Below are 27,710 nucleotides of genomic sequence, written 5' to 3' on the forward strand. Positions count from 1 at the left end.
TTTGCAATAGCCCCCCAAACGCCGAGCGATGTTGCCGCGATTTACGCCTGCCGAATCGCGGCAACATCGCGCAAACAAAATCGCGGGACACAATACGCTCCAAAAAAGTACAAGAGCTTCTTTGGAGCGTATTGCGTCACGCGATTTTGTTTGCGCGATGTTGCCGCGATTCGGCGGGCGTAAATCGCGGCAACATCACTCGGCGTTTGGGGGGCTATTGCAAATCAACGGGCAACACTAGGCGCCCCGCGATTTGCAATAAATCTCCGAATCGCGGGCGGAATCGCGGCGGTTCTGCCCACGATTATAAGCTGACATGTGAATGCAGCCTTACTTAGCTGTAAAAAAATAAAGAAACAAATAAAAACATATTTACAAGCGTTTTTTACTTACGGATCTGAACACAGCTGCATTGTTTTCAATGGGGAGATCGCTCCCCACTGAGAGAGAAGGGCAGGCAGTTGTTGTAAACACAGCTGACCACTCTCTCTGAAATGATCACAGAGTGCCTGTGATCCTTCTATATAGGATCACAGGTCTCTATGATCATTTCACAAGTCCCTTCCACATACAGTTAGAAAACACTCTCCTAGGCTCACACTTAGCTCTTTGATCCCCTAGGTTAACCCCTTCCCTGCCAATGTCATTACTACAGTAACAGTGTGTATTTTAGCACTGATTAATGTAGTAATGTCACTGCCCCCCCCCCCCCCCCCAAAAGTGTCAAAAATGTCAGTTAGGGGTCCAATCTGTCCGCCGCAATGTCGCAGTCCCGCTATAAATCACAGGTCGCCGCCATAACTAGTAAAAAAAAATACATAAATAAAAATGACATAAATCTTTCCCTTAGTTTGTGGACGCGATAACTTTTGTTCAAAATACACATATTGCAATTTTTTTACCAAAAATATGTAGCAGAATACAAATTGGCCTAAAAGGATGAAAAATTTTGATTTTTACCACTTTAGGACTGGAGGATTTTCCTGCTTTACATACAGGCCACTTTTTGCGATACGGCACTGTGCGAATTTAACTGACAATTGCGCGGTCATGCAACGCCGTACCCAAACGAAATTTGCGTCCTTTTTTTCCCACAAACAGAGCTTTCTTTTGGTGGTATTTGATCAATATTTTTCTACTTTGACAGTTAAAAAATATCCAATATATTCAATTTTTGTCATATATTTAGGCCAAAAGGTATTTAGCTACATGTCTTTGACCAAAAAATTACTCAATGATATTTTTAACCATATTTTTACCGCTTTAATACCGGAAGATTTTACCCCATTCCTGACCAGGCCATATTTTGAGTTCGGCACTGCGTTATTTTAACGGACAATTGCGCGGTCGTGCAACGCTGTATCCAAATGACATTTATGTCATTTTTTTCCCCATAAATGGAGCTTTCTTTTGGTGGTATTTGATCACCTGTGCGATTATTACTTTTTGAGCTATAAACAAAAAAAGAGCGACAATTTTGCAAAAATAACAATATTTTTCACATTTCTTTTTATGAAATTCCCCCCAAAAAAATGTAAAAATCAAAATTTAACATTTTAGGCCAATTTGTTTTCTGCTACATCTGTTTGGTAAAAAAGTCGCAAAAAGCGTATTTTGATTTGTTTGCGCAAAAGTCATAGCAGCTACTAACTACGGGAAATTTGTCATTTTTATTGTTTTTTTTTTAACTAGTAATGGCGGCGATCTGCAATTTTTTTTTGTGGGACTGCGACATTGCGGCGGACAGATCGGACCCCTAACTGACATTTTTTACACTTTTGGGGGTACCAGTGACATTACTACAGTAATCAGTGCTATAAATATGCACTGTTACTGTAAAAATGACACTGGCAGGGAAGGGGTTAACTTTTATTGGTGATCAAGGGGTTAATGTATGCCTGGTGCTTACTGACGTGTGTGGGGGGAGGGGACTGTGTGACACAGGCACAGATCGCAGGTTCATGCTGAATCCTGTAATCTGTCCCTGCCTGTCACTTAATAGATCTCCTCACTCGATCCCCGACGATCGGGGAAGAGTGGCGGTGATCCCCGCCGCTCCTCCCATGGCCCGACTCCCGCTGTGTCTGAATACAGCGGGAGCGAGCCTCCGGCGGCGCGCGCGCCGCCCACAAGGGAAGGAGTCCAGCGACGTAGACCTACGTCGCTGGACGATAACGAGCCACTTTGCCGCAGTACGCTCCATGTGAGCGGTCGGCAAGTGGTTACAGAAAGTAAAAAATAGTGGGTTTTTTTTGAGAATTGTCGCTCTTTTTTTTATTTATAGCGCAAGAAAAAAAAATCCCTAAGGTGATCAAATACCACCAAAAGAAAGCTCTGTTTGTGGGAAAAAAGACATCAATTTTATTTCGGTACAGTGTCACATGACCGCACACTTTTCCGGTAAAGTAGCGCAGTGCGGAATCGCAAAACATGGCCTGGTCTTTAAGGGGGGAAATCCTTCCAGTCCAGAACTTGTTAAAGCAGTAGTAAAGTCTAAAAAAAAAAAAAAAAGTTTCACCCCACAAGGCAATATTATAATGTGCTCCTATGCAGCGCTGTCACCACCGCGGAGTCTTCCGTCTTCACCCTGTCTTCCTTCCAGATTCAGGGACCTTCTGACTGGTGGAACCGCGATGACGGCATGTGCAGGCGTCTCGACCGCAGCACACAGCTCTGAAGGAGCGGCACGGGTATAAAGGGGAGGGGAAATAAGCTTACCTGGAGGTAATATCTTAAAAAACGAGTTTACTACCACTTTAACAAATCCATCTGAAACTAAACAAAGCATATTTTTTTCGTTCTGCATATGTCTAGTTATAGTGAAGGTGTAAATTAACATGAAGAGAGTAAAAGAGGTTGTAAACCCATACAATTTTTTTTTTTGCAACCTGAAAGAGAAACACATAATGAGCTAGTATGCACCGCATACTAGCTCATTATGAAATACTTACCTTAGAACGAGCCCCCGCCGTGCCGCCTGCTTAGCTCTATGACGGGCGACATGTCCAGTCGCCTGTCTTCCGGGATCGCGGCATCCGGCCATCTGATTGGCCGGAGCCGCGGTGACGTCACTCCCGCGCGGGATCTGACGGTCACGGCACGGGGCTCTGAAGAAACGGCACCAGCGGCCGTTCCTTCAGAGCGCATGCGCCAGTGATGTCACTGGCTGCATGTAAGGTAAATATCTCCTAAACGGTACATGTTTAGGAGATATTTACAGTACCTATAGGTAAGCCTTATCATAGGCTTACCTATAGGTAAAAGTTGCAGAGGAGGGTTTACTTCCTCTTTAACCGGTTGCCGACCGCCGCACGACTATATACTGCGGCGGTCAACCCCGGCCAGGCAGAGTGACGTATCGGTACGTCACTCGCCTGTCACTGACTTGCGAGCCTATCGCGGGCGGGCGCGCGCCCGCCGCGGCTCGTTCACAGACAAGTCAGTGCGTGTGACCAGCGGACTCGATGTCCGCCAGTCACACTGCGATCGCTCCTGTGAAGGGAGAAAGACAGAGCAGCTTGTGTAAACAAGCTGCCTGTCAGTTCTCCCTGTGTAAAAGTGAAGATCTGTCCGTTCTACTATGTAGAACGGTTGATCTTTGCTTTTACACCAATAGAAATGTCCCTACACAGTTAGAATCACGCCCCTAGGACACACTTAACCCCTCCCTGTCCAATAAAGTTAACCCCTTCCCTGCCAGTGTCATTTTTGCAGTAACAGTGCATATGTATAGCACTGATTACTGCAGTAATGTCACTGGTACCCCCAAAAGTGTCAAAAATGTCAGTCAAGGGTCCGATCTGTCCGCCGCAATGTCGCAGTACCGAAAAAAAAATCGCAGATCGCCGCCATTACGCGTTAAAAAAAAAACACCAAAAATGACAAAAATCTTTCCCTTTGTTAGTAAACGCGATAACTTTTGCGCAAACCAATCAAAATACGCTTTTTGCGATTTTTTTTACCAAACATAGGTAGCATAAAACAAATTGGCCGAAAAATGTTAAAAAATTTTGATTTTTACTTTTTTTTTGGGGGAATTTCATATAAAAAAATGTGAAAAATATTGTTATTTTTGCAAAATTTACGCTCTTTTTTTGTTTATAGCGCGTGATCAAAAAATCGCACAGGTGATCAAATACCACCAAAAGAAAGCTCTGTTTGTGGGAAAAAAAGGACGTCAAATTCGTTTAGGTACAGCGTCGCACGACCGCGCAATTGTCCGTTAAAGTCACGCAGTAAAAAATCGCAAAAAAACCCCTGGTCCTTTAGCAGCCAAATCCTCCGGGGCTTAAGTGGTTAAATGGAGAATAGTCAATAGTACAAATGTAATTGTACTCTACGTGCAAGGCAGTGACCCAATCCTCCTCTTAGTGTTGCCCAGAAGAACCCACCCCAAGGTAGGCCCCATATGTGACTCTTGCTTGGTGCCCAACGAGGAGGGAAACATGGAGGGAGTGTCACCTGCCTATCCTACATAGTTATTATAAAGCTCTCTCAACTGAGAATTTAAAAATAAAATCAAAATGCTCCATACTACATATCAGTGGCAGGATGCATAACAAATGGTCGTCGTAACCCAAAAGATATTTTCTTAACAACTTCAAGTCTGGACACTTATACCCCCTTCCAGTCCAGGCCAATTTTCAGCTTTCAGCTCTGTCGCATTTTTAATGACAATTACTCAGGCATGCAACACTGTATGAAATTTTTATCTTTGTTTTGAGATAGATAGAGCTTTCTTTTGGTGGTATTTACAGTGCCTTGAAAAAGTCCCCATGAAATTTCCCACATTTTGTCATGTTACAACCAAAAACGTAAATGTATTTTATTGGGAATTTATGTGATAGACCAACACAAAGTGGCACATAATTGTAAAGTGGAAGAAAAATGATAAATGGTTATCAAATTGTTTTCCAAATAAATATCTGAAAAGTGTGGGGCACATTTTTGTTCAGCCCCCCTGAGTCAGTACTTTGTAGAACCACATTTCGTTACAATTACAGCTGCAAGTCTTCTTGGGGATGTCTCTACCAGTTTGCACATCTAGAGAAGGACATTTTTGCCCATTCTTTGCGAAATAGGCCAAGCTTTGTTAGATTGGATGGAGAGCATCTGTGAACAGCAATTTTCAAGTCTTGCCACAGATTCTTAATTGGATTTAAGCTTGGACTTTGACTGGGCCATTCTAACACATGAATATTCTTTTATCTAAACCATTACATTGTATTTTTGGCTTTATGTATGGGGTTGTTGTCCTGCTGGAATCTCCAATCTCAAGTCTTTTGCAGACTCTAACAAGTTTTCTTCTGAGATTGACCTATATTTGGCTTCATCCATCTTCTCATCAACTCTGACCAGCCTCCCTTTCTCTGCTAAAGAAAAGCATCCCCACAATATGATGCTGCCACCACCATGTTTCACAGTGGGGATGGTGCGTTTAGGATGATGTGCAGTGTTAGTTTTCCACCACACAAAGCGTTTTGCTTTTAGGCCAAAAAGTTCAATTTTAGCCTCTGACTAAAATTTGACCATCTGACCAGAGTACCTTTTTCCACGTTTCCTGTGTCCCCCAAATGTCTTCTCGCAAACATCAAATAAGACTTCTTATGGCTTCCTTTCAACAACGACTTTCTTTTTGCCACTCTTCCATAAAGGCCAGATTTGTGGAGCGCATAACTAATAGTTGTCCTGTAGACTGATTTATGCACCTGAGCTGTGGATCTCTGCAGCTCCTCCATTTACTTACTATTAGTTGAGTTACCATGAGCCTCTTGGCTGCTTCTCTGATTAATGCTCTCCTTGCCCATCCTGTCAGTTTAGGTGGACGGCCATGTCTTGGTTAATTTGCAGTTGTGCCATACTCTTTCCATTTTCAGTTGATGGCTTCAACAGTGCTCCATGGGATTTTCAAAGCTTGGAAGTTTTTTTTTTAATCATATGATCTACTCAGGGCAGGCCCGGATTGGCCAATCGGGAGCACCGGGACTTCACTTGGTGGTCCGGTCGGTCCGGGGGCCATTCCACTGGGTTGCTTGATTTAAAAATGGTGCCGCACGGCGCCAACATGTCACGGCGCATGCGCTGCCGACGCTCGGAAAAGGCCGTACACGTTCGTCTATTCCCGAGAATAGCCGAACGTATGCAAGCTTTCCCGAGTGCCGACGGTGGCGCATGCGCAATGACGTGTTGGCACCGGGCGGCGCCAATTTTAAATCAATGTGGCCTCAGGAACAGGTGAGACTCCTCCACTGCCAGCCATTATGCGGGGCTGCAGGCATACTACAAGAGATGCAGTGCTGTGGGCATGGTACACCTGTACCATGCCCACAGCACCGCATCTCCTGTACCATGTCCGCACAGCCCCGCATTCTCCTGTAAAATGCCCGCACAGCCCCGCATTCTCCTGTACCATGGCCGCACAGCCCCGAATTCTACTGTACCATGTCCGCACAGCCCCGCATTCTCCTGTACCATGCCCACAGCACCGCATCTCCTGTACCATGTCCGCACAGCCCCGCATTCTCCTGTACCATGTCCGCACAGCCCCGCATTCTCCTGTACCATGTCTGCACAGCCCCACATTCTCCTGTACCATGCCCGCACAGCCCTGCATTCTCCTGTACCATGTCCGCAGCCCTGCATTCTCCTGTACCATGCCCGCAGCACTGCATTATCCTGTACCATGCCCGCAGCACTGCATTCTCCTGTACCATGTCCGCGGCCCTGCATTCTCCTGTACCATGCCCGCAGCACTGCATTCTCCTGTACCATGTCCGCAGCCCTGCATTCTCCTGTACCATGTTCGCAGCACTGCATCTCCTGTACCATTTCCGCAGCACTGCATTCTCCTGTACCATGACTGCAGCCCTGCATTCTCCTGTACCATGTCCGCAGCCCTGCATTCTCCTGTACCATGTCCGCAGCACTGCATTCTCCTGTACCATGTCTGCAGCACTACATTCTCCTGTACCATTACCACAGCCCTGCATTCTCCTGTACCATGTCCGCAGCACTGCATTCTCCTGTACCATGTCCGCAGCCATTGCAAACTTATATTCTGAGGTTTTAATTACATTATTTTAATATAGTCAGTCGTGAACTAAAGTGGGCCGGTCTAAGGCATGAAACTCCAGGGCTGAAAATTAGTCCCACTCCGGCCCTGCTTTACACTGATTCGAGACACACACCTGGCCAAGATGAGCATTTATGTCTTTTGTGGGGCTAGCGGCAAATGGTGTTTGTTTATGGGCTCTAAAGTTGGCAATGGATGGATCAAAATTTGAACCGGATGAATTTTGATCCATTTATGGTTGGTCCTGTTCAAGAGTAGTCAATCTATTGGTCAACTGCTTATGAACAGGCTTGCTTGAAGACCTTGGTTCGATCAGTGATGCAGCACTGATCATTGTATTCTGACAGCGGAGGAGTCCAGTTGACTCCTCCATCGGAATACAATGACACAACGGTGAGGATTCTTGAATCCACCTTGAATGTGTTGGGGAATCGGTTCAGTTTTTTCATTCGGTCCACTGGGTGAATGAAAAAAACTGAGCTATGTATGGGCAGCTTAAGTTCCTTACTCTGTAACTAGCTATAGTCCGTACTCCCACTTTTTCTCACCTATGTCTTGTCTCCACACTAGATAACAGTAATAAAGGATTCTTCTCTTTCTTATAGTTGCTAGACATTCTGACTAGTGTATATGCCCTAGTCTTCCAAACAACTCATGTTATTGTGTTGTCTGGGATTCTAACTCTCATGTTGGGTTTAAGATCTTCCTATTCTGCTTTCATGCTTTGGCTTCTGTTCCCCTTCCCCTTACTTTGCCTGTGTCTTCTAGAAATGTGCTCTTAAAAGCAGTATACAAATAAATATATATATATATATTGTGACAGGAAGTCAGGTAAATCTGGGAATGTAGTCACTGAGAGGAGACACATTCCCACCTGCTTTGAAAGTTCACTGATACTATAGGGTGTTGGCTGCAGAGAGAGCCAGCAGGAAGTTGAAAACCATTCAGCTGTTCAGAATGAGGAGATCAAGGACTCTATAATTTGTCCAGAGAAAATCTATTGAGTGCTGCCTCCTGTCGCTGTGTGAGCTGGGAAGAGGAGGACAGACATATGTGTACCTCCCGACGCCGTGTGGGCATGGGAGAAGGACTGCTGCCGCCTGTCGCCGTGTGGGCTGGGAGAGGGGGACAGTCGGATGTGTGCCTCCCGACAAGCTGGTGAGCATGGGAGAAGACCCCCTACAGCGATGTGAAGCTAAGGAGGGTAACCACGAGTGAAGACGTCTCAAAGGTGAGAAGACAAAGTGTTCCATGTGAAGAGTGTGAAGAGTAAAGGGACCTGTTAAATGAACTGTGTTCAATGTGAAGAATCTGAAGAGTAAAGGATCCTGTTATAAATGAACAACTGTTGATGTGAAAGAAAACAAAGGGACATGTTCAATGGACAATGTTTGTGCTGTGTGAAAAGCAAACAAATGGACATTTGAGTGTCTGCTGTAGGATCAGCAGTGTCGGCCCAACAGTAGGTTGGAAAGACTTCTTAGGTAGGTTCCAGCTGTGAGAAGGTAGCCGCCCACAGAGGCAAGGATTTATTTTGTGTTTTATTTTATTTTGGATGTTTTGCTGCATACAGCCTGGTGAAGAAAACACCATTTAATAAACCACACTGTTTGTTTGCAAGCACTTGTCGGCTATCTCTCTGTGAAAACGCACCCCAAAAGGGGTCATCCACGCCTACCACCGAGCTAATCCCTTACATATGGTGGAGGATGCGGGCATAAGCAGAGATCCCTGCAAGGAAGTGCAAATGTTTGATGAACTTTATCTGGTGCATGAGATTGCACAATCTATGTGTGCAGGAGAGAAGATCCTGACAGAAAAAAAAAAAAGTGTTTTAAAGAGACAGCGGTCTCAAAATTATTTGATGAACTTTGTTGTGTCTGGTGCAAGTGACTGCACAAACTGTGTGTGCAGGAAAAGAGATCTTGCAAGAGAGAGAGAAAAACTACATGTGTTAAAGAGACAGTGGTCTGAAAAATTTTTGCTGGACTGTGAAAAATTTGTTTGTGGAGTTATTGAAGATGGGGCGTTCAAAACGCCTGAAGAATGCAAAGATAGATGAAATGAGAGACCGGATTCTATGGATGGAGGGGATGTTGCCGTCTGAACCAGCCCCATCCATGCCTAAAGAGAGTCTACTAAAGAGGAAGGTTGTTGTCCCTAGCAACACTGATGAAACTGCTATGGAGACGCAGTGTGCTCAGATGAAAAGTAAACTCAAAATGGAGGAGATGTTGAAACATCTGATTATATCAAATGCAGCTCAACAGCAAGCAAATGCAGCTCAACAGCAGGCAAATGCGGATTTTCAGCAGAGCTTTGCAGCTCAACAAAAGGCTCATCAAGAGAGCATGGCAGGCTGGAAACAGAGACGCCAGCAGCCAATGGAGGCCATCGGTATGGAGGAAACCGAGTATGTGTGCAGGGCTGAGTTGGATGCCTTGCAACGGAAAATGGAAAAAAAGGAACAAGCCTTGGAATTGCTTAAAATGGAGCATAGAAACTTGCAGGAAATGAATGAACTACTCAAGTCTCATGTGTTACAGTGGGAAGAATCCACTGCTCTTCTTTTGGTCGAGTTGCAAAAACGCAGAGAGACTATAATGGAGAAAGATACCATCCTCATGGAAAAGGAAAGTGAAATTCAGACTTTGCAGAAGCAAAGTATGGCTGATATGTTGGAGTTGCGTAATCAGCTGGAAAAAAGTCTTCAGTCTTTGGGAGCTACAAAAATAGACCTGCAGGAGTCGCAGGAACAGAATGTTGCTCTGAAAGCGACATTGTCTCTCAGCGACAAAGAGAAAAGTGAAAGAGAGGCTAAATTACTGAGTACTGTGTATGAGCTCACTACTTTGAGCAATGTGGTAGATGAATGGCGTGCGGACTGTGAAAGTTGGAAAGGGGAAGCCCAACGTGTCCAGCAGCAGTTAAAGGAGAAAGAAGCCTGTGTGGCAGAATTACATTCTTATTCCCAGATGCTAGCCAATGAGGTGAAGGCTCTTATGCAGGGAAAAGGAGATTGTGAACATAAGAGGGAAAAAGTAGAGGCACAGCTTCTGGAATCGCAAGTCAAGGTGTCAGAAGGTGACCGATTGTGTGCTAAGCTGTCAGAGAAGGCAAACCGACTGCAGGTTGAGTTGGACAATGTTACAAATCAGCTTTCTCAAGCAGACAGCAAATCTAGAGAAATTGCGGAAGATTTTTCTATCTTGGAATCGCAGCTGCAAGACACGCAGGAACTCTTACAGGAAGAGAGGTGTCAAAGGCTGAGTTTTAGCACAAAGCTCAAACAAATGGAAGATGAGAAAAATGGCTTCCTGGAACAATTAAAAGAGGAGGCGGAAGCAAAGAAAAACCTATCAGAGCAAGTCGCAACATTGCAAGCTCAGATAGCGGTTATGAAAAAACGCATGGAAGAAAGCGTTGGTTCATTACAGTGTGTTGAAGATGTGAAAAAGAAGTTTGATCAGATGCTTGGTGAAGAGAAGAATGTGTCTGCAAAATATGCAGAAGAACGCGCACGTGCAGAAACGGAGGCGCGTGATAACGAGAGCAAAGCCCTGTTCTTGGCTCGCTCTTTGGAGGAAGCTCTAGAGTGTAAGGCTGAACTAGAAAGTGTTAAACAGCTGCGTACAGAAATGGAAGAATTGGTCAGCTCCAAGGATGATGTTGTGAAAAGCGTTCAGGAGCTAGAAAAGTCTAAGCGAGCCTTAGAACAGCAACTAGAAGAGATGAAGATTCCGTTGCAGGAACTGGAAGAGGAATTCCAGGCAACAGAGGATCTGTCCCAAAGAGGGGATAGTGTGCCTGATGCAGTTTTTAAAAGGATCAGTGTTTTGGGGTCTGTCCTGAGTGAGCCTCAGAAATGTGACGACATGTGGCTTGAATCACCCCTTTGGAATAAACCGTTCCTTCAAAAACTTCAAGCATTGGAAAATGTATCATTAGAACTTCAGCAAACAAAGGAGCTGAGTAAGAAATGTGATGATTTCTCAGTTCAGGCTGAAAACCTAGTGGAGAAAACTAAGGCTGTTGGTGAAAACGTGAAGCAAATGAATAAGTGCCTTTCAGGGAGTGTTTCCAAAATGGAACTGGTGAAAGACGGGTGGCAGAAGTTTGATCGTGATCTTGAGATGCATTCCATGTGGAATTCAGATAGAGAAAAGGAACTAGGTGACCTTGAGCGGTCAAATAGTTCAGCAGAAAGTGCATTGAAGAAACCTGTAAAAGAATGTGTTGCAGTTCCATGCTTCTTCACTGATGCAGAGAGGAGGTCTATAATGGATACCACCCAGATCGCTGGGTTCAACTGTGTTGTTGCCTTTAACCCCGATGTTGGTGGAAGGAAAGTTGATGATGTTCTGGTTGGCTACTTCTGTGAAGAGTTTGGCAAGAAATATAAACTGAATATCAAATCAAATAGTAGGCCTTTACTGCGACTCGCTCAGGAGGGCGAAAAGTTTAAGAAGTTGATGAGTGCAAATGCTTCAGATCTGCCTATGAATATGAAATGTTTGAATGATATTGATATCTCTGGGAAAAGGAACAGGGGTCACTTTGAAGAAATGTGTGACAGCCTGTTGTCTCAATTGGAAAATCCTCTGCACAGCATCTTAGAGCAAGCAAAGCTCAAGAAGGAAGATCATTCCCTTTTACAACAAAAAGTCAATGATTGTGTACAGATGTATGGAGAGGCAACTCAAGTCACAGAGGGATGTCAAGAGTCCCTACTTGGAACAAAGCTTAGTGAAGCAAAGGTTCTCAAAGTTTTGTGGAAAACATTTATGGATTGCAGAGAGAGGCGTCTTAAGAATGTTGAAGACATTAAGACTAGCCCAATTGAGTTGCCTATGGATCACGGTCCTCCATGGTGGATTGGACAGACGGTTATGAGGGACAAGCTGTCTGACATTTATGAGAAAGCTGTCAATGAAGATGACAGAAACGAGAAGGAGCAAAATGATGCCAAAAATGCAGTTGAAGAATGTGTATATGAGATGAGAGACAAACTGTGTGGCATTTATGAGAAATCTGTCAATGAAGATGACAAAACAGTTTCATCCGGAAGCTTGAGGATAATAGGAGGCTTATCAGTGAGTCAGCAGTGCCTGACACATGCGTGCCTGGAAATATGTGTCCCAACCCTAGGGTTGAAACAAGAGGGGGGGGTATGTGACAGGAAGTCAGGTAAATCTGGGAATGTAGTCACTGAGAGGAGACACATTCCCACCTGCTTTGAAAGTTCACTGATACTATAGGGTGTTGGCTGCAGAGAGAGCCAGCAGGAAGTTGAAAACCATTCAGCTGTTCAGAATGAGGAGATCAAGGACTCTATAATTTGTCCAGAGAAAATCTATTGAGTGCTGCCTCCTGTCGCTGTGTGAGCTGGGAAGAGGAGGACAGACATATGTGTACCTCCCGACGCCGTGTGGGCATGGGAGAAGGACTGCTGCCGCCTGTCGCCGTGTGGGCTGGGAGAGGGGGACAGTCGGATGTGTGCCTCCCGACAAGCTGGTGAGCATGGGAGAAGACCCCCTACAGCGATGTGAAGCTAAGGAGGGTAACCACGAGTGAAGACGTCTCAAAGGTGAGAAGACAAAGTGTTCCATGTGAAGAGTGTGAAGAGTAAAGGGACCTGTTAAATGAACTGTGTTCAATGTGAAGAATCTGAAGAGTAAAGGATCCTGTTATAAATGAACAACTGTTGATGTGAAAGAAAACAAAGGGACATGTTCAATGGACAATGTTTGTGCTGTGTGAAAAGCAAACAAATGGACATTTGAGTGTCTGCTGTAGGATCAGCAGTGTCGGCCCAACAGTAGGTTGGAAAGACTTCTTAGGTAGGTTCCAGCTGTGAGAAGGTAGCCGCCCACAGAGGCAAGGATTTATTTTGTGTTTTATTTTATTTTGGATGTTTTGCTGCATACAGCCTGGTGAAGAAAACACCATTTAATAAACCACACTGTTTGTTTGCAAGCACTTGTCGGCTATCTCTCTGTGAAAACGCACCCCAAAAGGGGTCATCCACGCCTACCACCGAGCTAATCCCTTACAATATATATATAGTATCTCACTTTTGTTGCCAGCGATTTAGACATCAATGGCTGTATGTTGAGTTATTGTGAGGGGACAGCAAATTTACACTGTTATACAAGCTGTAGACTCACTACTTTACATTGTAGAAAAGAAGAGTGCCTTTACATGCACATGAACTTTAATGGCATCCCAGTCTTAGTCCGTAGGGTTCAATATTGAGTTGGCCCACCCTTTGCAGCTATTACCGTTTCAACTCTTCTGTGAAGGCTGTCTATAAGGTTCAGGAGTGTGTCTATGAGAATGTTTGACCATTCTTTCAGAAGCGCATTTGTAAGGTCAGGCACTGATGTGGACAAGAAGGCCTGGCTTGCAGTCTCCCCACTAATTCCTCCCAAAGGTGTTCTATCTGGTTGAGGTCAGGACTCTGTACATGCCAGTCATGTTCCTCCACCCCAAACTCGCTCATCCATGTCTTTGTGCACTGGTCTAAATCATTTGGTGGAGGGGGATTATGGTGTGGGGTTGTTTTTCAACGGTTGGGCTTTGACCCTTAGTTCCAGTGAAGGGTACTCTTAAGGCATCAGCATTGCAAGACATTTTGGACAATTTCATGCTCCCAACTTTTTGGGAACAGTTTGGGGATGGCCCATTCCTATTCCAACATGACTGCACACCATTGCACAAACAAGGTCCATAAAGATTTGGATGAACAAGTTTGGGGTGGAGGAACTTGACTGGCCTGTACAGAATCCTGACCTCAACCTGATAAAAAAACCTTTTGGATGAAATAGAGCAGAGACTGCAAGCCAGGCCTTCTCCTCCACATCAGTGCCTGACCTTTACAAATGTAGTTCTGGAAGAATGGGCAAACATTTCACTTGTGGACAGCCTTCCTAGAAGAGTTGAAGCTGTTAAAGCTGCAAAGGGTGGGCCAACTAAATATTGAACCCTACGGACTAAAACTGGGGTGCCAATAAAGTTCATGAGTGTGTAAAGGTAGGTGTCCCAGTACTTTTGGTAATATAGTGTATATAGCAGGTACATGTGTTTATCCTATCTGTGATCTACTTGTATAGTGACTTTTAACGGCATCTGTCCTAATCTTGCTGCCTCACAAATCTTTAGGTAGCTTGATACAGTTTATCAGTTTGCCATTTGTTGTCAGCAGTAGGATATACGCAAGGTCTATAAACTGGGAAAGCAACATTGTGCTTCCCGAAAGTATATATACCATATGTGCTATTTAGTCATATGATATTACAGATCCACTAATGTCAAACCTCCAAAAACACCCTTGTGATAATAAAACTCCTATAGTAAAATTATTGAGAAAAAAAACATAAAATAAACAAATAAGACAGTCTTTGTGGATGTGCAAAACTTGAGTGCTTTAAACACCAACTCCCAAAATTATACTTTTATAGTATTATTCCGCCTCATGCTCATGTGACATGCACCACACTCCCCAGACTCCAATGACCCCCTTAATATACAGCAAAGAAGTCATGACTGCTTTGCTGGTCACTATGGGACATATCCTGACCTTCCAAACAGCTCCTGGCTTGGATCCAGTCCCCTCCTTGATGTGATCCTGATCTTTCTCCAGTTGGTTCAGTAGGCAGGGAGTAAATAATAAAGGAGAGGAAACCTCTCATAGTGTAAAACCTTTCTTTTTATTTATTAAAAAGTTAGCTAAAATATTAAAAAGCACCACGGAAACACCAAAAAAGTTATTCACATCGGTCTGTTATCAACTACAAACCCAATTCCAAAAAAGTTGGGATACTGTACAAATTGTGAGTAAAAAAGGAATGGACTAATTTACGAATCTCATAAACTTATATTTTATTCACAATATAATATAGATAATATATAAAATGTTGAAAGTGAGACATTTTGAAATGTCATGCCAAATATTGGCTCATTTTTCATGAGAGCTACACATTCCAAAAAAGTTGGGACAGGTAGCAATAAGAGGCCGGAAAAGTTAAATGTACATATAAGGAACAGCTATAGGACCAATTTGCAACTTATTAGGTCAATTGTCAACATGATTGGGTATAAAAAGAGCCTCTCAGAGTGGCAGTGTCTCTCAGAAGTCAAGATGGGCAGAGGTTTACCAATTCCCCCAATGCTGCGGTGAAAAATAGTGGAGCAATATCAGAAAGGAGTTTCTCAAAAAAATTCCAAAGAGTTTGAAGTTATCATCATCTACAGTGCATAATATCATCCAAAGATTCAGAGAAGCTGGAACAATCTCTGTGCTTAAGGGTCAAGGCCGGAAAACCATACTGGATACCTGTGATCTTCGGGCCCTTAGACGGCACTGCATCACATACAGGAATGCTACTGTAATGGAAATCACAACATGGGCTCAGGAATACATCCAGAAAACATTGTGGGTGAACACAATCCACCGTGCCATTCGCTGTTGCCGGCTTAAACTCGATAGGCCAAAAAAGAAGTCATATCTAAACATGATCCAGAAGCGCAGGCATTTTTTTCTGGGCCAAGGCTCATTTAAAATGGACTGTGGCAAAGTGGAAAACTGTTCTGTGGTCAGACGAATCAAAATTTGAAGTTCTTTTTGGAAAACTGTGACGCCATGTCATCCGGACTAAAGAGGACAAGGACAACCCAAGTTGTTATCAGTGCTCAGTTCAGAAGCTTGCATCTCTGATGGTATGGGGTTGCATGAGTGCGTGTGGCATGGGCAGATTACACATCTGGAAAGGCACCATCAATGCTGAAAGGTATATCCAAGTTCTAGAACAACATATGCTCCCATCCAGACATCGTCTCTTTCAGGGAAGACCTTGCATTTTCCAACATGACAATGCCAGACCACATACTGCATCAATTACAACATCATGGCTGCATAGAAGAAGGATCCGGGTACTGAAATGGCCAGCCTGCAGTCCAGATCTTTCACCCATAGAAAATATTTGGCGCATCATAAAGAGGAAGATGCAACAAAGAAGACCTAAGACAGTTGAGCAACTAGAAGCCTGTATTAGACAACAATGGGACAACATTGCTATTCCTAAACTTAAACAACTTGTCTCCTCAGTCCCCAGACGTTTGCAGACTGTTATAAAAAGAAGAGGGGATGCCACACAGTGGTAAACATGGCCTTGTTCCAACTTTTTTGAGATGTGTTGATGCCATGAAATTAAAAATCAACTTATTTTTCCCTTTAAATTATACATTTGATATGTCATCAGTTATGTATTCTGAATAAAATATTGAAATTTGAAACTTCCACATCATTGCATTCTGTTTTTATTCACAATTTGTACAGTGTCCCAACTTTTTTGGAATTGGGTTTGTAAGCAAGAAGATGGATGCAGCCTGTAGCCAGGCGTGCGTTCCACCTACAGACCAGAAGTGATCCACTAGAACCTCTGCTTAACAGGTTTCTTCATCAATAGGGGACGTCTTCAGACATCTGCTTCTGAAGACGCCGCCTATTGATGACGAAACGTCTTAGGCGGAGGTTCTGGTGCGTCACTTCCGGTCACTAGGTGGAACGCACGCCTGGCTACAGATGGCATCCATTTTGCTTGGTTGATAATAGACTAATGTGAATACTTTTTTTGTTTTTTCCATGGCACTTTGTAATATTTTATTTTAATAAATAATAAAAAAAAAAAGTTTACACCATGAGAGGTTCCCGCACCTTTTAGTAGTTACTGCCTTCTGAACCAACCGGAAAAAGATCCGGATCACGTTTTCTAATTATATATAAAAAATGTTTAATTTAGTCACGGCGGCTTGGATGTTTCAATATATTCACATTGTGCTTCCCATTTCCCTCTGAAACTGTCCCTGTTGAAAACAAAGTAGTGTAGTGGTGTGCCCCTTTATCCAGATGCAGGTGCAAGTCCCTTTAACTCAATTCCCCACAATCCTCTGGGCTCCCAGCATCCCCTGAGTTCCAGGACATGCCCAGGGAGTATAAATGCCAGCTCCGCCCAGCTTCCTGTGCTCAGAGAGATCCTGCCTGATGGGACAGCAGTGACTGGGCAAGTGAGCTGTCCCCAGGTGCTGGGTCCTCATTCGATCGGTCTGGTGTGTGGGCCACCAGCAGTGAGCACAAGAGCACGCAGCATCTATCCGAGCCCCAGTCACTGGAGAGGACTCTGTTACAGTCCATGTGGAGAAGCTGTCCAAGCAGTGGGTTGGTCCTATCTACGGCCCCCAGAGCCTCCTGACCAAAGTCAGCATCAGCGGTGCCTGTGTGAAGTCTGTGCCAACAAGAAATCCCCACAGCTCCCAGTCTGCTGAATGAACGATCAATCTCTGGGAACACATGAGAAATCTTCAGATCTTTATCCTATCTGTAAACTGAACTCAGAACACTCTGCTGCCATCTAGTGGCCATTACTAGAACTGCAATATAATTGTTTTCACATGTTTCTCCCTTCCTCATATTGCTGTTTTGTACTGCAAACCCCTGTTCACATGATCTCCTGTGTAATCTACGTTCCACATTGTTAAGTAAAGTAGAAATTGCACATCACCACTGGTCTGATCATTTGGCTGATACCGTTACATAACAGTACTACTTTGACTGTACATTTTGGTGTGATTCCATGTCTACGTTTGAAGTCATGTAGGACCTATAAAAAGCCCATACCTCTAGATTTTGACCCTGTTTCTTTCTCTCTTGTGCTCCTGACATTGACATCAATTGCTTAAGTACTTGAAAAATGTCCAAACTTGACCAGAAGCACACTGCTGTTTGTAATAGTAAGCTCATAGTTATTGTATTAATTCCACTTATGAAAATAAAAATTGCAAGCCATGGTAAAATACTTTACTTAATTACTTCATTATATTTGTATACATCATCATTTATTACTGAAATTAACATTTTCCTTTATCTGAACATATAAAACCTCTTGTTGCTTTCCTAAACTCTTGGTTCCTAATGCTATATAAAAGAGGGTTAATGAAAGGTGTAAGGATAGTATACAAGAGAGATCTCCATTTATTTTCTGGATGAAAGGGACCTCTTGCTGTAAAAATATACACAGTAACCAAAATACCACAGTGAGTGCAGACAGTAATCAGATGGGAGCTGCAAGTAGAGAAGGCCTTCTTCCTTCCAACAGAGGTTGAAATTTTCAGAATGGTGATAAAAATACAGATATAGGATAAAATGATAAATAAGAATGGTATAAATATAAGAAGGAAGGAAATGGAGAAATCATGCCATTCAATTAAATCTTGGTTTGCTGACGCTAGACTGAGGAAAGGAGCTAAGTCACAGAAGAAATGATCAATGACATTCGACTGACAGAACTGTAGATTAAAGATCAAATAGAATTCGCTTGGGCTTAAGAAGACACCAGCTGCCCATGACCAGAAAGCCAAATGAAAACACAATTTAGGAGTCATGAAAGAAGAATAGCGTAAAGGGTGGCAGATGGCCATGAATCTGTCAAGAGACATAGCAGCAAGAACTATAGACTGAGTATAAACATACAGGGAATGTGTACAGTACTGGAAAAAACACCCAGCTATGGTTATTTTCCCCCCAACCATCAGGATGACATACAACATATTGGGTACAATGTTGGTGGTGAACATGAGGTCTACAAGTGCCAGATGTTTGAGGAAGTAAAACATAGGAACTTGGAGCCGATGATCCAATGACACCAGTAGAACGATAAGAACGTTTCCAACAAGTATTACTATATAAATTACAAGTATGAAAATAAAAAGGAGAATTCTAAAGTTCTGAAGACCCTGGAATCCCAAGAGTAGGAATTCAGTCACCATGGTTTGATTCTCATTACACATTTATTTCAACCTGTAATAAAATGGATGCAAGGTATCAACAAGGGATGATATTTTTTTAATGAACTGTACAAATAATGACATGATCAGCTGAATACTGTAATATAAGATTTAATTTATGTGTATATGTAGCCAACATTTTTTGTTGGTTTTTATGGCGTAGGGAAGGACTAGAACCCTGACGGCTGGTGAGTGGATTGGCTTTAGGACAATAAAAACAGGCGCTTTGACAGTACAAATATCACATAAAGTTTAACCACTTGCTGACCAGTCACGTTGACTGTACTGCGGCAAAGTGGCTCGTTCCCATCCAGCGACGTAGACCTACGTCGCTGGACTCCTCCCCTTGTGGGCGGCGCGCGCGCGCCGCCAGAGGCTCGCTCCCGCTGTATTCAGTAACAGCGGGAGTTGGGCCAGGGGAGGAGCGGCGTGATCACCGCCGCTCTTCCCCGATCGTTGGGGAATCGAGTCTGTAGATCCGCCCGCTTGTGTAAACAAAGCGGGCGGATCTCCTAAGTGACAGGCAGGGACAGATTACAGGGTTCAGCATAGCTGAACCTGCGATCTGTGCCTGTGTCACTCAGTCACCTCCCCCCACACACACGTCAGTAAGCACCAGGCATACATTAACCCCCTCCCTCTCCAATAAAATTAACCCCTTCCCTGCCAGTGTCATTTTTACAGTAACAATGCATATTTATAGCACTGATTACTGTAGTAATGTCACTGGTACCCCCAAAAGTGTCAAAAATGTCAGTCAAGGGTCCGATCTGTCCGCCGCAATGTCGCAGTCCCGCAAAAAAAATTGCAGATCGCCGCCATTACTCGTGAAAAAAAAAACACATCAAAAATGACAGAAATCTTTCCCTTAGTTAGTAAACGCAATAACTTTTGCGCAAAATCAAAATACGCTTATTGTGATTTTTTTCACCAAACATAGGTAGCGGAAAACAAATTGGCCAAAAATTTTAAGAAATTTTGATTTTTACATTTTTTTTTGGGGGGGGGGAGATTTCATATAAAAAAATGTGAAAAATATTGTTATTTTTTCAAAATGTATGCTCGTTTTTTTGTTTATAGCGCAAAAAGTAAAAATCACACAGCTGATCAAATACCACCAAAAGAAAGCTCTGTTTGTGGGAAAAAAAGGACGTAAATTTCGTTTGGGTACAGCGTCGCACGCCCGCGCAATTGTCAGTTAAAGTCGCACAGTGCCGAATCGCAAAAAGTGGCCTGGACGTAAGACAGCAAAATCCTCCGGTGGTAAAGTGGTTAAGGTTAATGTTAGATGTTATATTCAAATTTCGGGGAGGTTTGCAATTAACTGAGCCTGTTGGGTTTCCCTGCATTGTCAAAGCACTGATTCACTTTAAATGTATGTGTTAAGTCTAGGGTATCTGTAGGGTTAAGGGGAAGGTTAGGGTTACCTTTACAGTCAGTAAATTGCTCTGTGTATGTAACAGATGCAACAAAAGCAGTGTGTGCTAAAGATTTATCACAATGTCACTTCTATAACTAAACAATATGGTAAAACAGTTGTGAAGTTATACATGTAAAATATTCAAACATCCATTTAGAGATACACATTTGTACTTACTATACTTCAGATCCCAGGCTTGATTAAAAATTAGTTTTAGAATAAAATTTGTGTTATCTCTTTAATTCTATAATCATACTAACATAATAATACTCTATATCTATAATGTTGATGTTGTGCCTTCTGTTGGGTAAACATTATCCAGTACAATTATCATGCCCTTTTATTTACTATTCTATTCAAACTCAGACTCTTAATTGTTTTTAATAATCGGCATAGGTCCCTCGTGTATAATTAGTTCATAGGAAACAAAACAATAATGACAGTTTCTGTAAGTTAATTTGCTAGTTACCTCTGATGTAATATTATGTTCTATTAAATGTATTATTACCCACTTCAATACAGGGCATTTTTTACCCCCTTCCTGCCCAGACCAATTTTCAGCTTTCATTGCGCTCACTCTTTCAATGACACTCTACCTAAACAAATTTTTTTGCATTTTGAAGGTTTTGAAAACAAACAAAATTTTTTCCAGATTATTTTATAAAATTATGCAATAATTTTTCTTCATAAATTTGGGCCAAAATGTATATGGCTACATATCCTTGGCAAAAATAATCCAAATTAGTGACATATATTATTTGGTCTGTGTGAAAGTTATAGAGTCTACAAGCAATGCTACGTATCATTGAAAATTGATTAATCCTGATGTACTGACTGTCTCTCTCATTTCTTGAGGCCCTGAAATGTCAGGACAGTACAAATACCCCCCCAAATGACCCCTTTTTGGAAAGCAGACAGTCCAAGGTGCTTAGTAAGAGGCATGGTGAGTTTTTTGAAGTTGTATTCTTGGGAAAATGAAGAAATGTTTTTTTTTTTAATAACACAAAATTGTCAAATTAACAAGTTATTTCTCAAACATGGCATAGGCATACTTGCAATTACACCCTAAAACATATTTTGCTACTCCTCTTGAGTATGGCGATACCACATATGTGAGACTTTTTCACAGACTGGCCACATACCGATGCCCGACATCCAAGTAGCACCTCCCGGCATTCTAGGAGCATAAATTACACACTGACTACCTATCACATATTGAAGGCCCTTGAGCACCAGAACAATAGAATTACCCACAATATGACCCCATTTTTGAAAGCAAATCCCCAACGTATATCCTATGAGGCATTATGGGTCTTTTGAACATCTCATTTTTTCCACATGTTTTTGGAAAAGGTGGAAAGAAAATAAAAAACTTATTATTTTTTTACACAAAGTTGTCAATTTTGTGTAAAATCTAAAACATAGCATGTACATGGCAAAAATAACACCCCAAAATGCATTCTGCTACTCATCCTGAGTATGTCGATACCACATGTTTGAGACTTTTACACAGCCTGGCCAAATACAGAGGCCTAACTTCAGGCGTTCTAGGAGCATACACTATGTTACCAAAAATTTTGAGACACATGCTTTTACACGTACATAAACTTTAATGGCTTTCCAGTCTTAGTCTGTAGGGTTCAATATTGAGTTGGCCCACCCTTTTCAGCTATATCAGCTTCAACTCTTCTGGGAAGGCTGTCCACAAGGTTTAGGAGTGTGTCTATGGGAATGTTTGACCATTCTACCAGAAGCGCATTTGTGAGGTTCAGAATGAGAAGGCCTGGCTCACAGTCTCTGCTCTAATTCATACCAAAGGTGTTCTATCAGGTTGAGGTCAGGACTTTGTGCAGGCCACTTAAGTTCCTCATTTAATGGTTTTGCTGTATTTTTTGCTAATTTTTAATTGCTTGTTGTAATTTTCTTTTTTTGTCATTTCATTATCACTCTTATTTTTACTTGTATGTGTGTGTGTGTGTGTGTGTATATGTGTATGTATGTGTATATATACACTGCCTGGCCAAAAAAAAAGTCGTCACCTGGAATTAACTAAGCAACTAACTAAACTAAGCATGCAGTAACTATCATATTGGATATTGGATTGCATGTGCCAAAAGAATGAGGTTAGCTGATTACCTGAATATACTGAATGACCAGGTTATTCCATCAATGGATTTTTTCTTCCCTGATGGCACGGGCATATTCCAAGATGGCAATGCCAAGATTCATCGGGCTCAAATTGTGAAAGAGTGATTCAGGGAGCATGATACATAATTTTCACACATGGATTGGCCACCACAGAATCCAGAGCTTAACCCCATTGAGAATCTTTGGGATGTGCAGAAGAAGGCTTTGCACAGTGGTCCGACTCTCCCATCATCAATACAAGATCTTGGTGAAAAATGAAAGCAACATTGGATGGAAATAAATCTTGTGACATTGCAGAAGCTTATCAAAACAATGCCACAACAATGCGTGCCGTAATCAAAGCTAAAGGCGGTCCAACGTGTGTGACCTTTTTCTTTGGTGGCAACTATATATATATATATATATATATAAAACAAGAGTCGCGCTAAATGTACAGAACTGTGAACTCATATAGAGAACTAAAGTCCATAAACCTTGTGTAGCACAAAAGGCTATGACAAAGGGATAAGACCATCAATACAGTTCTAAAGAAATGACAAGTAGATAAAATGATGCTCATATGGTCGTCCACCCAGGTGTATATATATATAAAACACAGACAATCCGTGAAACCTCCACCACATGAAGCCTCTTACCAGAGGAAGGAAGTAGTTAAGGGACTACTACCACCCATATCCTGCAAGGCAGCTGCTAGATAGTCCAAACCAACTTGCTCAGAGGAAGCGAACCATCTGGGATGGATTCCAAATCAACTGGAATGGGCTGGATCCTCTTTTAGCAAAGTATGCATAAAATAAAACGGAAACAAGCCCATAGCGTGATAACGTTTAAAACATTTAATAAATAATAAAAGGACATGCACTCACCCTGAGGTGAACATAATACAACCAAAGTATAGATAGATGACACCAAGGCACAGGGCGGGCAACTCTGGTATTCGGGTGTGATAAGGAGTGTTGACTCGGCACCTCCCTTTTGGGGACCGGCAGGATTTTAAAAATGGTCAGGTTTTTTGCTGGCAAGCAACATTACCAGGACCTATTCCTGCAGAAGCCCCGACAAGAGAGGAACCTATGGAGGCTGTGAGTAATGGAGCGGTTGGTGGCCAAGTGCCTGTCCCTTTAACTCAGACCCCAGTGGTGCGCCCTAGGGCGGGTGTATCACATTTTCCTATTAGACCTGCACTAGAGTGGACAGGACCCCCTATTAAGGGGACTAATAGGGGTAATAAAACTAAGAGGGGTGTGTCAAGAGGGAACTTTCAGGGAACAGGGATCCCAACCCATAACCAATACCAGGCCCTTGCCAATAGATCCAATGGAGGGGCAGAGGACACTGGTCCAAAAACTCCCCTTAACCCACCCAGGCAGCCTTTTTTGGGGTGGGGCAGGGGCAGGAGGAGGGGTCGGAGTCGACCATACAAATATCCACAACCCGACAGGCAACTGTATCGAGAAAACACGCGCCCCGAAGAGGAGTACGGGCCGGAAGAAGGATACAGTTCCAAAAAAAGAAGGAGAGACTGGTAAACGAGGGAATATTTAATATCAGCAGTGTAAGTTTAACTAAAAGCGAACTTCATATTCTGGACCAAGGGCTTAAATGCGCCCCCAAAAAACCTGTCAATAAGTTTAATACGTATATTGACATACATAAATACATAAGAAAGATGAATCTAAAGAAGCACTTTTTAAACAATCCCATTACATCTATCAGCAATAGGAACAGTGGAGGGATGGTTAATAGTGGATTGCGCAATAAATCTACTTTCAACCCACCGGTGAGTAACAATCACTATGTGGAAGTATTTAAGAGTTTAGTTTTGCGTGATCTACAATCCCTGGAACCTGGGTATGAGGTCAACAAAAAGTATAAGCATATACATGAAGGCCTTGATTCGTTGGAATCTCGCAAAGAGATTATCATCCGCCCTGCCGACAAGGGGGGTGGAGTGGTAGTCATGGATAAAAGTTTTTACCATGACCAAATTAAAACTATGCTGAGTGATACCTCTACATATACTAGATTGTCTCGAGATCCCACGAATAACTTTGTGGCAGATTTAAAATGTTTGGTAGAATCAGGTTTTAGGGATGGTGTTCTAACTAAAAAAGAACGCAACTATTTAATACCTAGTGCATGCCGCATCCCTATCCTGTATACGCTACCAAAAGTCCACAAGGACGCAACCAACCCACCTCCACGCCCAATTGTCAATGGGATTGGATCGGTGAGTGCACGTTTGGGCCAGTACTTTTACCAGTTCTTACAAAAGAGTGTGGTCAAGACCAAGGCCTTTTTTGAAAGACACTGCTGATCTTCTCCTCGTGCTGGATGGTGTTGTGCTGGGGGATGGCTCGCCGGTCTTTCTTGTCATGGCCGACGTGTCATCCCTGTACACCATCATCCAGCACGAGGATGCCCTGTTATCCCTAAATTGGGCTCTTAGCCAAAGGGACGATCTACCTAGGGAACAGAAAGTGTTCATTGGCAGGGCTTTAGATTTCTGTCTGAGCCATAACTATTTTTGGCATCAGGGTGATTTCTTTAGCCAAAAAACAGGTGTTGCCATGGGCGCTAAGTTCGCCCCTAGCCTGGCAAACTTGTTCATGTCGGAGTGGGAGGACAAGTTTGTTTTCAATCAAGATCGGCAGGAGCTAATACTATACAGGCGCTTCATAGATGATATTGTTTTCATCTGGCAGGGATCGGAAGAAGGCCTGATTGGTTTTATGGAACATCTTAACTCCAATCGGAATAATATTAAGTTAGATTTCCATCATAGTCTTAAGGAAATTAACTTTCTAGATGTCATCATCAAGAGAGAGGGTGAGAGACTCACTACTAAAGTTTTTTTCAAGACCACAGATAGGAACAGTTACTTGGCGATCCAGAGCGGACACCATCCTAACTGGCTTAGGAATATTCCTAGAGGCCAATTTGTCCGTGTCAGGCGTAACTGCACCTCTGTTACTGACTATATGGAACAGGCAGAGGTCTTGAAGGACAGATTCATTGCTAAAGGATATGATGAATCTTGTCTGGATAGGGAGATTATTAAAATCAAGAATGCTCCCAGACCTCTAAGGCCTTCAGCAAAATCTGTTAATACCAATGACGATCCCAAACAATGGAGCTTTCTGTCGGATTTCTCCAACAACTATAAAAAGTTAGAGGAGATCTTCAGACAGCATTGGCCCATTTTACAAATGGATAGAACACTAGGTCCAGTTCTTCCAGCTAAGCCATCATTTATTTATCGACGCGCTCCGAACTTTGGAGATCAGATCGTCAAAAAGGTATTAGACCCCCCGAATGTCTCTTTCTTCCCGGACATGAGGGGTTCCTTCACCTGTGGTAGATGTAGGGCTTGCTCTTTTACACTGACCAATTTCAGGAGAAGAGAATCCTTCATAGTTCCGGCTATTGATAAAACTTTTAAAATAAAAAGTTTGATCACATGTGACACCACACATGTGGTCTATGGATTGATGTGTCCCTGCAACTTAGTATATATAGGTCGCACTAAGCGGGCCCTAAAGGTGAGAATAGGTGAGCATATCACCAACATCTTGAAAGGTTTGCGAGAACACAATGTGTCCGCACACTTTCGCAAATTTCACCAGAGGGACCCCAGGAGTCTCCATTTTTGGGGTATAGAGCGTGTGACCCCGTCGTGGCGGGATGCTAATTGGGTGAGAGAATTGTCCAAGCGCGAGACGAAGTGGATCTTCCTCACCCAGGCCCTCGCCCCGACGGGGTTAAATATAGAATTGGATCTGAATTGCTACATTAGTGATTCATGATATATACATTCTACTTCGCTTTGGGGTCACTCTTCATGTTTGGGAGTCCTACTGTGCTGTCGGGTTGTGGACCATTTTTATCATTATTATTTATCATTATTATTTTTGAAATTTTTGTATGTATTTTTACTACAGCTTTACTACAATTTGTAAGGGTGTGATCTTGTAGTATTTTTATATATGTGTGCTATTTTGTTTGACATGGGCTATTCCATGCATACATGTATTGATTTATTTATTTCTATATGTTATTCATGATTTTTGATGTCATGTGTTATGTGCTCAATTGCTGATATTGTATTATGTGGTGTATGCGGTTGGTAACGCTCTGCAGACCTAATATCGGCATAGGGTAGATCCTTAGAATAATGCTTCAATTATGGTAATTGCTACTATTGAACTGTATTTCTATATGAGCATCTGTGTGTCCGCTGTATGTTTGGCTGGACACTTCCGGCGCTGTTGAATTTCTTTGCAGTGTCACGGCCTCTGTTTTCATGCAGGGGATATACGTAATCTGGATGTGTTTGGTTACTTCCGCCGTCGGAAGCGGTGGTTCTCTTCCGGCCGGCTGACCGCTATGCCGATTGGTCGCGGTGCGTTCCAGCGGAGGTATTTAGATGGTGGATGGTGACGTCTGGTCACGCCCCCAGTTGAAGTCGGAAATGACGAAACGCGTTGGGGCGTGACCAGACGACGCATCCGACATCACGTGGTACGGTAGAGGACCCACCCGGAAGTATCGGGGTTGGCGTGGAGACAACCCAGGAGACTACACGTGTGAGGATCCTTGCCTGGCCGCTGTGCATTACTATATGGAAGCTTGACTTATTCCTACATATGTGAGTGCAATTTTCTTTTTTTAATAAAGCTGAGTTTTATAGTACTTCACTATTGGAGTCATTTTGCCTTACATGTGACCATTATGCTGAGTGGAGTCTGTGGAAAGGAGGTCTGATTTAGTGTATGCAGCGGGGATATATAAAGGTCGTTTGTTGACATCCATCACCAACATCTTTGATTCCTGCTCATTGTGCTCGTGTGTGAGAACACCTGAGCCACTCTATCTGGTGAGTTGCCACTTCTACTGACCCCTCGGTGTGACACTTGGTGGTGGTTGAAAAGGTGATCCATTAGTAACATCACTCATTCCTGGACGGTCTATGGACTTTTAAAGGACTTTTTATCCTCATTTGAGTGTTTTAGCAACACCCTTTATTTATGGTTGTATTGTTTATGCAATACAATTTTTTAGTCACTTCTGAGTGACTTTTTGCGCTACTATTCTTTTTATTTATATATATATATATATATATATATATATACGGTGCATTGCAAAAGTAATTTTTTGTGAAGAATCAACAACAAGTAAGACACAATCATGACGTGGAACGAAATTTATTGGATATTTCAAACTTTTTTA

The 27,710-nt window shown here is 42.8% G+C and overlaps 1 protein-coding gene across 1 annotated transcript; it reads right to left on the reverse strand.

The window, feature by feature from the left end:
• Positions 1–17,977: 17,977 nt before the first annotated feature.
• Positions 17,978–18,895, reverse strand: LOC309569183 (olfactory receptor 5V1-like; the record flags this gene model as incomplete). The annotated part of the gene is made up of 1 exon (XM_082274943.1): positions 17,978–18,895. The coding sequence occupies one exon, from the start codon at positions 18,893–18,895 to the stop codon at positions 17,978–17,980; it is 918 nt and encodes a 305-aa protein (XP_082131069.1).
• Positions 18,896–27,710: the final 8,815 nt, after the last annotated feature.

Source organism: Pelophylax lessonae (genome assembly GCF_965119305.1).
Source record: "Pelophylax lessonae genome assembly, chromosome: 13".
NCBI lineage: Eukaryota > Metazoa > Chordata > Amphibia > Anura > Ranidae > Pelophylax > Pelophylax lessonae.